The 12,053-nt window shown below is 38.8% G+C and overlaps 1 protein-coding gene across 1 annotated transcript in view; it reads left to right on the plus strand.

Moving 5' to 3' along the window:
* Window positions 1–12,053, plus strand: part of cyfip1 (cytoplasmic FMR1 interacting protein 1) — a gene marked incomplete at its 5' end in the record, with an annotated part of 159,045 nt that overhangs the window by 88,936 nt on the left and 58,056 nt on the right. Inside the window, 2 exon segments of the mRNA XM_037698324.1 lie at window positions 724–820; window positions 1,059–1,135. Coding sequence (XP_037554252.1) covers window positions 724–820; window positions 1,059–1,135 — 174 coding nt within the window.

The following is a 12,053-nucleotide window of genomic DNA, read 5'->3' on the forward strand; positions in this document are numbered from 1 at the left end:
AGAGAGGAACGATGGTTTGAGAGAGGAGTAAAGGAGGCCATCTTTGTGAAAAGAAATCGTCCATCGTTAAACAGGGGTGGAGGCCTCCGGGTTCAACTGTCCCCCTCTTACAATGCTGTGATTGCTAGTATCACTCAGCCCTCGGTGAATAGTAAACAGCCATCAGGTGCTAATGATCCATTGTTAGGCTGATGGTCCTTCTTGAGCATGTGATCAGCTGGTTCTGGTTGTCAGCAGCAAAACTGGTTGATCCACTCTGAGAAGGTGCTATTTAAGAGACTGAGCTGAATACAGCACCTCAGACTGAGGAAGTCTCTCGGTTGAGAGACGAAACGTTTCTACATTTTTTGATTTGTTTTGTTTTTTGTTTTTTGAATGTCCAGAGGACCAGATTGAACTTTTTTGGATATTCTGAATAAAATATTAGATGTTGGCACCTCCACATCATTGCATTCAGTTTTTATTCACAATTTGTTTAGTGTCCCAACTTTTTTGGAATCCGTTTTGTATATTCTCTGTTAATTTTTATATATTTTTTGTGATTCCTTGTGCATCTTTTTTTGTATTGAAACTCTGGCCCAAGAATTTCCTGCGGGATCATCAAAGTTATTAAATGCACAGCGTTCCACCCGCCCCCAGGTGTCTTTTACAACCTGTCATGAAACCATTGAATTTAAATAATTATACTTAATGTTTTGTGTCTCTCTTTTTTTACCCTTCCAGATATGTGTTGTATCCACTGGATTTATACAATGATAGTGCACACTACGCTCTTACCAAATTCAAGAAGCAGTTCCTCTATGATGAAATTGAAGCTGAGGTAACAGAATGTGATCATAATTGTGATCAATAGTTGATCCTAGTCTTTTGTCATGTATAAACTTTATGACAGAATCTTGTTTTTTTAAATATATCATTTGCAGAGGAATCCTAGTTTTTATTATGAATCTCTACATGTTAGTCCCATATGTGTGCTTAGTAGTTTAGTGATTGTTTCTAATTTTTAAAAAAGTTTTTCAGTCATCAGGTTACTGTGTGTTTTGTTATTTTTTTCCCAGGTCAACTTGTGTTTTGATCAGTTTGTCTACAAGCTAGCTGATCAGATTTTTGCTCACTACAAGATACTAGCTGGAAGGTGAGTTGTTTCCTTTATTTCCTTTTCCCCATTTGTCCAAACTTTTAACTGTGGCTGTAGTAGGAATGTGCGATATAAACGGTACATGGTAGAAACGATAGACATTTATCCTACGATAGAGATCTGTCTTCTTCCGGCTAACCGCAGTAATGCTGTGTCTGATGTAAAATCAAAGTTGTCAGATTTAATCGTTACTTTATTTTAGTTGAAAACTGTGCATAAGTGGTGTTAGTCTTTTCTTCAAGAGCTAAGTAGCGAAGCTACAAGCTAACTATGACCGGCTTGCCTTAGTGTTTCTGTATTCGGACGCATGTGCAAACTCTGTGTTCCATCAAGTTTTTTTTTTCCGTCGAAAGTTAAAGTCAGCGTTGGTCAGCTTTAGAGAAACCTGCTCTCTGATCTGTGAAAAGAACGTTGTGTTGTGTGATTTTACTGCGAGACCCTCTGGTCAAAGTCACAGAGGAAGCTGGTTGCCATTTTGTGTCAGCTCTCCTTAAAGCGGAAGGAGACGCCCACTAGAGGGTTGGAGGGTGAAGTGTTTTCAGCGTGCACTTGTTGCTCTGTTGCTGTTCATTTCTTAAGTGAGAAGACTGGAAACTGTTAACAACATATTCTGTTGTTTAAAACATATGGCTAAAACTACATTTGATATCTTTTGCACTGTTTTGCACTACAAGAAAGAAGCCTAATACTTGATTTGTTTATTATTTTAAAAACTCTGGACCTAGTAGTGGAATTTTCTTAATTGAGATTATTTTGTGGTATAGCAGTTTTCAAAATAAATGATGGCTAATGGACACCCTTGGCTTTTTTTTCATTCCTATTGCAAGTTTTATACCAAAAACATATCGTGATATATATTGTTATTGCCACCCTTCACAATACATATCATGATATGAATTTTAGGCCATATCGCACATCCCTATGCTGTAGATATTTTAAGAGTAAAGTATTCCATATTTTTTTAAAGACTATGAAATCATGGGGGAAAAACTAAATGTAAACTGTGTAATACAAGATGATACAGATTTGTAAGACTTGTAACCAAAATAATAAGCTAGTACCGTATTTTCCGCCATACTCGTCGCTCCACCCAATAGAGGCGTTATTTGTTTACCAACATGGCAGCTGTGCGCGCAGCCAGTCTGCAGAAAGAGCCGGTGTCTTGTGCGAACTTCTGTTCCCCTGTATCAAGAGGGCGCACAGAGGCGTCCATCTTCACAGCTCTTCTGATAGATTTCTTGGTATTAAAAACTATAAATGCACTTGATGTCTTGGTGGCTGACACATTTGTCAGGCTAAAGTGAACATGACAAAGGTTGTATAAAAAAAACACACATTTTTTGTTCTGCGATTTAAAAACTAACTAACTAAATAAATAAAAAATCACACAAAAAATACACGAAACTGTAAGACAACCCCCACACAAGACCAGGTTTATTTGTTGCTTATTTGAGGTTTTATATTTATTTATTACCATGAGCTGTCGATTAAAATGAAAGTTACAACTGTGACAGATTCTGTGACTCGTTTTACTGAGAAATCTATGAGAAGCATTGAAAACGGTCAGACCCGCCTCTGTGCGCCTTATTTTTATTTTGTTTTTTATTTTTTACATTTTATTACATGATGTTGAAAAGGTGAATAGGTGCTGCTCATTACGTCTCAAGAAGAACCATGAATATTATTATGAAGTTCAGCTTCACAGCGTGTGGCGTCCAGTCCTGTGGACCCAGCAGGATCCACTGGTGCAGCCAGGGATGATCACATGATGAACACAGTCCTCCACATACATGATCAGTTATTCATACAAAGTTATATTGTAAAAGAAAGAAGCTAAAAACAATCCACTTTGACACAAATCATTTATTGTAACTTTTCCTGTTAACATTCACTTTTAACTTTTTCCTTCAAATCATTCTGTGCACGTTAAAAAAAAGTTATTTTGTTGTTACTTTTTTAATGACATTACTTATGTACAAACAAGAACTAAAAAGTTTTTCATGTATCCTTAACTCTTGAATACTTCAACAAGATATTTACAATTTATTTTCTAAGAACTATACAGTCCCAAATGCGTGTTAACGCTGCACACACAGTTACAACGTCATCTAAGAGATTAAAGGTTTCAAAGTCTGAGACATAACAGGAGACAACCAACTTGTCAAAATGTTGGAAATGTCACATTCAGTAACATTAAATCTGAACGTATTATTGGTGAGCCCTAAACTCAGTTTTCATGAGGATGGACAGTGTGGTCCATTGTTTGGACATCTGCTGGGGGTTTATCTTTTTCTCTTGTAGCTGAGACACAGAAGAGAGCAATCATTAGGTACAGCAGGAAAGCATCACTTTACTTTGTTAAACACAGGTTTATTACAGCCTCAGTACAAATCAGTAATCCTCTACTTACTGCTCCAATTTTCCATCGCTGTCTTTGCCGGACTTTGTAGAGTAGGAGAAGATGGACGGGACAAAGCCAGGACTGTCGATGTCTTCAGAGGCCACTCCTGTACAAATAAAGTGTATTCCAGTGACTGACGTTAATGAAAACAGCACACGGTTGGCCAGCGCTAACTGGCATAGCGTGTGTTAGCATACAACTTTACAACAGTAACAAGAAAATATCCTGATGCATGCTCAATAATCCAGGTAGAAAAATCTAAAAAAGTTAAATCTGGTCCTTTGGACATTCAAAAAAACAAAACAAAAAATTATAGAAACGTTTCGTCTCTCATCCTGAGGACTTCCTCAGTCTGAGGTGCTGTATTCAGCTCAGTCTCTTAAATAGCACCTTCTCAGAGTGGATCAACCAGTTTTGCTGCTGACAACCAGAACCAGCTGATCACATGCTCAAGAAGGACCATCAGCCTAACAATGGATCATTAGGGTGATAATCATCAGCCATCAGTGTAACCAAGATACAGTTTACCCTCCAGGAGAAGACAATCATAAGAAAAACATGATTTGAAAATTACAAGAAATTTATATATATATATATAAAAAACAAAACAAAAACTGCTGCCTTATAAAGTGATGTAAATAACTAAAAACAGGAACATGTCTGTTGGTTTATGTCATGAACTTAGCAGATGTTTGAAGCCATTTAACATTTTATTTTATTTAATTCATTTATTCATTCATTTAAAAGAAACAAAATAAATTAATCAAAAAGAAAACATTGAATGAAAAGAGTGCAGAAAGAAGAAAAATCTTATATCTGTCCCTTATTTAAAAAATATAAAATAACTTTAAACAATCACTTAAATTAATCACTTTAATATCCACTTTAAAGCTAGGAATAAAAAAAAACATGTTTTGTGTTAGAATTTAATTCTAACTTTAAAACTTATCCAACATTAATAAAACTTACCTCATGTTGTCTTTTTGGACATGCATGAATATATTTGTACAAATTGTACTTGAGAGGAGATTATTACAGCCTCATATAAAATCTATGATGATCATGATATCGGAACTGGATCGGTATCGTTCGATATACAGATTTAAGTATCGGGATCGGAAGTAAAAAAAAAAGTGGATTGGTGCATCCCTATTGTTGTCATCATTCTTTGTTAAAAACAGGTCTCTCTTGTAAATAAGTCCTCGAGGCAGTGGCGGCTGACCAATAGAGGGCACAAGGGTGCCGCCCCACCACTCACCACATGACCTTAAGACATAAAAAAATGAAAAAACAAAAAAATATTTCTAAATACATGCATTTTTTTTTAGCTGTGTTAGATAAATATTTTATTGATAATGATGAGTAAAGTTGTTTCGTTCATCGACTTTGTCTGATTGGTGACGTATTTCTGCACTGGGACACAAAAATCTTTGCCCATAGACTCTCGTTAAAAATTGTACATGCGCTGTAGCTTCTCTTCTGTACAAGAGATAGGGCATTCTGGGGCGCACCTCTCCTGCGCCCAGAGCTGAATGCAGCCTGAGAGGATCGGACAGAGATGTGAAATGGAGCAACAGAATAGGTGAGATAGAAGCTAATTGTACGATGTAAGTCTTTTACAATATTTTTAATCATATTAGTGCTGTATTGTGAAAAAGTGGGGAGCACACCTTGCCCTATATTACATAATAGTCTACTTTTTTATAGGTGCTGTGTGAATTTGCATTGTTATTATTAAATGAACACATATACTCATAAAATAAAGTAAAAACAAAAAGGACAGACAAACACATTAAGAAAAATAATATTGTTTTGTATTAACAAAGTCCATGCTCAATAATCCAGGTATAAAATCCTTCATTTTTCACTCAGGTCGTTGTTTTCAACTAGTTTGACAAGACTGTCAACAAGGAAGAGGGCCAGCAATGGAGGAGGGGGCGTACCAAAGAGACCATCTTATCACAAGCAGAACTGGTTTGTTCCACTTTGGAGTAAACTGCTGGAGGAAGAATCAGTTTTGTTGTGTGTTTCCTTGACTGATGAAGACTTCCGGATTGAAGGCGAAACGTTTCAGCACAAAAAAGAAACTGTCCAGATGGCCTGACTGAAAAATGTTGGATTATTTTGTATTATTTGGCTATAATTGTCTTTGTTTCATGGTAATATGAAATATGAACTTTTTTTTTTTTTTCCGGCGCCGCCCAAGAAGGCAGCTCGTCTCAGCAGCTTGGCAACAATGGAACTGCTTTTTATCTGTTGCTGCTGTTGCTGCCGATACACTGGAATTTCCCATCCGTGGGACAATAAAGGCTGTTTCTATTCTATTCTAATATGTGGGAAATATAAATGGAAAAAAACACACACCATAATTCATTCCTCAGTTGAAGTAAAATTCATGGGAATAAGATGCACTATGATTGCTGATCTCGTGATCTATGATCAATTTTTCTGGCCTTGCAGTTCAAAGATCACAGAATGATGCAGAAGAATATTATGTTTTCAATGCATTTTCTTTATGTTTTCTGACTACAATTGTTTATACCATATTTTCCGCCTTATAAGTCGCAGTTTTTTGCATAATTTGCATGCCCTGTGACTTATAGGCCGAAGTGACATATTTATGGATCTTTTCCCATATTTATAAACCAATTTTAGGGGTGTAACGGTATGCTAAAATCACATTTCAGTTCGGTTCAGTTTCAAGGAGGGCTCAGTTCAGTTAATTTTTGGTACAAAAAAAACAAACAAAATAAAGACTTACAAAACATTTATTTTGAAAATGTGCCAAGTAAACAAGTTCCGTCATTACAGACTTTTTAGCTGGAGGTGATCTGGTGGATGAAGAAGACTCAGCTGCTATCATCCTCAAACTGCAAACAACACGGAGATAAAAAAAAAACAACAACAAAAAAACGAGTTAATAAGATTATAATTTTAAATTAAAGCTGCAAGCAGCATTGAAGGCCCTCGCAGCAAAGCGCCACTCCAGCCTTACGGCGACCGCGAGAGTTTCAGCCACTCCACCCAGTTGCCATCGCGAATGCTCTCGTGCCAATCCTGCACGTTTTCACCACAGAGCGCATTTCCTGAATCTTCAGTATCGCCTTCCGTCCATGTGAATCCTTGTCCAGCTGCAGGTCTTACAAGTCTAGGCGAAATCCAACCTTCCAGACGGGAGTTATTGTGACTTCGTGTTTTGTGGCGAATGTTATGACGTGCACTTCATTTATGCTTTTCAACATGTCATGTGTGGTAATCAACAGTTAGCAAATACGGTTTCAGTCTTATATCTTACACAGGGCCAAGCTGGAAGAGTCACCCAATAATCAACAGTTTATTCTCTGAGTGGGTGGTCCTTAAGTGATGTCATGATTGAACAATACGAATGTGTCTACAAGTGCTCACTGATGAAGCACCACAAATTTGGTGCAGATCAGATGATGTATCACTGAGATATAACTGTTGGAATAATATAGGGGGAGCACTGGAGTCATAAATTAAACCACAGGATTAATGTGTTTAGAAGTGCTCACGCATGATGCACAATAAATCTGGCGCATATCAGATGATGTGTCACTGAGATCTAACTGTTGGAATAATTTAGGGGGTGCACTAGAGTCATGTTAAACCACAATATCAATGTGTGTAGAAATGCTCACTGATGACGCACAATAAATCTGGTGCAGATCGGATGATGTATCACTAAGACATAACTAGGAATAATGTAGTGGGCACTGTGGAGGCTATTGGCCAAAATGGTTTGTGCTTTAAAGCAAGTCAGACCAACTTATATTTGTCTTCTAACACAGGATCATCCTAATTAAGTCATTGGTGTCAGAGAGGGAGCATTCCAAGTAAAAAAAAAGTGACTTCCTTTTCTGATGGGGCGGGGCTTTTATGATGTCAGAATATGACCACAGAGGATCATCGGGCATCCAACAGGGATGACTCATGCCAAGTTTGTTGCATTTCGGCCTTTCATTATGAAAGTTATAGCATTTGGAAATTACTGGCATTAAGCACAAATTTGAGGCCTGGCCACGCCCCTTTAACATATACGAAAACGCAAGCTTTTGATAACTTTTTTTGTTTTTTTCTGCATACCTTTTAATTGAAAGGTTCAGCTGGTCTCTCAACAAAATTGATCAACTTCTCCTGACAGGAGTCAGGGTAAGGAGGACCCTCTTACTTGGACGGGAACAAATTGGTTTCATGATGACAACTGGTTAATTTGCTGTTTGGTTGGTGAATTCTGGATTGTCTACAAATTCATGTGGATGTGTCAAAGCACGACGGTGCTCAGACTGAATTTGTGGAGCTGCAGCAGGGAGCTGGAGCAGCTGTTATCAGGACTGTGAACTCACCGTCAGCACTCATGAATGGTGGTAATAATCTTGGAGAAGCTGTGAGCTCGACATTTGGCATGAAGGATCTATTCGGCTGTTTTGGAGTTCCTTCAAAGGAATATATACCAGCGAGTATCCTGATGCATGCTCAATAATCCAGGTGGAAAAATCCAAAAAAGTTCAATCTGGTCCTCTGGACATTTAAAAAAACAAAACAAAGCAAAAAAATCTAGAAACGTTTCGTCTCTCATCCAAGAGACTTCCTCAGTCTGAGGTGCTGTATTCAGCTCAGTCTCTTAAATAGCACCTTCTCAGAGTGGATCAACCAGTTTGCTGCTGACAACCAAAACCAGCTGATCACATGCTCAAGAAGGACCATCAGCCTAACAATGGATCATTAGCACACTGATGGCTGTTTACTATTCACCGAGGGCTGAGTGATACTAACAATCACAGCATTGTAAGAGGGGGACAGTTGAACCCGGAGGCCTGTATCGTTGGATATACCAGCGAGATTTTAAAAAGGCCGAAACAGCAATTCACGAGTTCTGCCTGACCCAAACTGTGGCCTTGATGCCGAACTTATCTCAACTCCTCCTGGCATGTTTTGAAAACAACAAAGATGCTTTGACTGTTTCCTCACCCCTCCCTTCCCCAAGGCCGTGGACATGTAACAGAACCTCAACTGAGCTGAAGATGAATGTCACCTCTTATCTGGACAATGGCTGAGAGGGGGGCTCTGGACTATGCTACGACTTTCCCTTAAAAATTCAATGTCTTCACCGGCCTATATGTACATGTATAACGTCTATTTATGTTGCTTTGCTGTGGTAGGTTTTTTTGGTGCCTCAAATCGTGCCCTGTCTAGGACACGGCGTGAGAGATCTTTTTTTATACCGTCTCTCCTCATGTTTTCTTCCCTTTTCTCATCTAAGCAAAATATTATTCTGAATAAGAATAAGAGGGCCGCACTATTTATTTATAGCCGCAGCTTCGTGCACTCCGCCCATCTTTCGGACGACTGTACGTACATATTCTCTTTGTATCTCGGTGCAATGCCAGTAAAGTTTATTCTGATTCTGAATTTTTACTCCCCAATGTTTTAAGGGCATATTAACCAAGTTTGAAGGCAATGCTTCAAAATCCCTAGGAGGAGTTCCTTAAAACTCGCCATTAGAAACGCCCAAAAATGACCCTTTGACGCAAAATGGCCGACTTCCTGTTGAGTTTGGACCAGCGCTCCAAGAGACTTTTTCATAGGTCCTGAGAAGATATATGTGTTCGCCGAGTTTCAGAATTATTGGTCATAAATTGGCTTGGGGCTGAGGTTTTAAAATATTGTAGGGGGCGCTGTGGAGGCTATTGGCCACTTATCATGGCGTCCTGTTCAAGGGGTGGATACTGATCGATCTTACTGATTTTGGTGCACCTCGGCTGAAATCTATGGAATTTAGAGTCAAAGTATGGCGACGGCGTTATGTTTTACTTCGCCACGCCGCGCCGCCCACATGCTCCACCCAAAACTGTCATTGTTGGAAAGCAAGTTACACTAACATGTCTTCAGTCACTGGATACTAGGAATGCTCGATATCTACGGTAGAAACTATAGAAATTTAGCCTACGATAGAGATCTGTCTTCTTCTAGCTAACCACAGTAATGCTGTGTCTGATGTAAAGTCAGAGTTGTCAGTTTAATCGTTACTTTTTTAGTTGAAAACTGTGCGCAAGTGACGTTAAAGTCTTTTCTTCGAGGGCTAAGTAGCGAAGCTACAAACTAACTACATCCGGCTTGCCGTAGTGCTGCTGTATTCTGACGCATGCGCAAAACCTTAAGTTCCGTCGAAAGTTTTGTTGTTTGTTTTTTCCATCGAAAGTTAAAGTAAACGTTGGTCATCTTTAGAGAAACCCGCTCTCTGATCTGTGAAAAGAACGCTGTGTTGTGTGATTTTACTGCGAGACCCTCTGGTCAAAGCCACAGACTCATTTTGTGTCAGCTCTCCATTAAAGCAGAAGGAGGCGCCCACTAGAGGGTTGGAGGTTAAGTGGCTTCAGTTGCTGCTCTGTTGCTGTTCGTTTCTGTAAGAATATTGGAAACTGTTAAGAGTTAACAACATATTTTTTTTGTTTAAAACACATGGCTAAAACTACATTTGATATATTTTGCACTGTTTTGCACTACAAGAAAAAAGTCTAATAATTGATTTGTTTATTATTTTAAAACTCTCTGGACTGAAGGATTTGTGGTGTTCAAAATGACCCGAGCACAGAATTTCAAGAGCACTTCACCTTAGTATAAAAGATTTAATTGAGACAAAGTTAAAGTATGCAGATATTACATATAATCAGAGTGCAGTCTGAGGAACAAAATCAGAGTGAACCTTGCCTGGTCAATCAGCCGATGTTTGTTCAACCAAACTTTGTGTCTGAGCGAGTCTTATAGGTTTGTCATGCCCCTCCCTTTCGGATTCAGACAGACTTGTGATTGGATGTCCAAATCTCTTGATAGTCCGAGTGACACCATGTTCAGCCAGTCAGGAGCAGATCTTATCTCCAGGGTTACACCGAAAGCCCCAGATGGCCTCGCTCATTCTTCTACTGATAAGGGTTGTTTTACGAGCTCTGTTTTGGAACACAGGACATTTACTCTGGCTCTCGTCTGTGTAAAGCTTTAAAACACGTTTTCTGTGTGTCTGAACTATTATTAATGTGAAAGCATATATACTCAACCTGTGTTAAGTATAAAGTATATGAATGTTGTGATTTAGCGTTATTTATGTTTAATCAACGTGTGAGCAGTGTGTCACATTGGTGGGCCCTCACTCTCAGCTGCTTTACTCAGAGGACAAAGAAGGATCGTTTCCTGCTGCACGAATAAGTGTCTTACCTGTCTCTGTTTCCCTCAGAATTATATCAAATGTGAACTTGTATGATTATCCTTAGCACTTGTGAGATTATATATAACATGAAGTAATTCGTATATGATTATACACGCACACACCTTGTAGAAAATGCATAATTTCACCTCATCACAGAAATGTCCAGGCTTGTCAAAAGATATAAAAAGATATAAAAGATATCAAATCCAACAGGACCTAGTAGTGGAATTTTCTTAATTCAAAATATATGATGGCAAAAGGACACCCTATGCTTTTTTTAGCAAGTTTTATACCAAAAACATATTGCGATATATATTGTTATCGCCACCCTTCACAATACATATCGTGATATGAATTTTATGCCATATCGCACATTCCTACTGGACACACTATCGTGTTGATTAGATCACAGGTGTCAGATAGCGACAGTTCAGCATAAAACTTTACACTTCCTGTGTTCAGGGGGCCTGGCTTAAGCGATGTCATGATTTGACATTCAGTCTAGCAGGGGACTGGATGTGGATCAGTCACTGACGGTTTGATGTCTCAGACAGTTTTCCTGTATGAGCTATTAGCGTTTCGTTTTTCATGGTGAGATGTCAAACTTTGAGTTCTGGCCCCGCCCCTTCAGCATGCTCCGAAACGAACCGTTTAGATCACTTTTTGTCCCCCATGCCTTTTGACCAAAATGGCCAAGTTTGAAACCAATTGACCGAAATCCCTAGGAGGAGTTCGTTCAAATGTGGAGGCTGAAAACCGCCAGAAAGGTGTGAAAATTGGGACGGCATTCAAAAATGGCCACCTTCCTGTTTATCATACAACGTTGGTGCCAGAGGGTTTTCTGTGCATCTTGGGGAGTTGAACAAGTGTACCCAATTTGATGTTTCTACGACAAACAAAGGTTAATGTGGAGGGTATTTTGAAAATTTTCAGGTGGCGCTCTTGATCCGTTTCTGTTGCGATTTTTGCCACGCCCTTAAAATACATAATTTTTCACCAGTTCTGATGCGTCCGCCAAATTTGGTGAGTTTTGGGATATGCTAAGTCAGAGTCAGAGTCAGAGTTTCTTTATTGTCATTCGCACCTCATGTACATGTGGTGGAGCGAAATTATGTACACAGGGTCCCAGTTACATCCAACAATAAAATGTCTAAGAAAAACAGTAATAACATCTAAGATATGCACTAAGAAAAACATCAACTAAATATACACTAAACACTCATAACATAAAACATTGAACATCAGCACAAACATGAACATGAGTCTGTGAGCAGATGTGCACGCATGAACAC

The sequence above is a fragment of the Nematolebias whitei genome, chromosome 3, assembly GCF_014905685.2.
Source record: "Nematolebias whitei isolate Nwh7 chromosome 3, NemWhi1, whole genome shotgun sequence".
Taxonomy (NCBI): domain Eukaryota; kingdom Metazoa; phylum Chordata; class Actinopteri; order Cyprinodontiformes; family Rivulidae; genus Nematolebias; species Nematolebias whitei.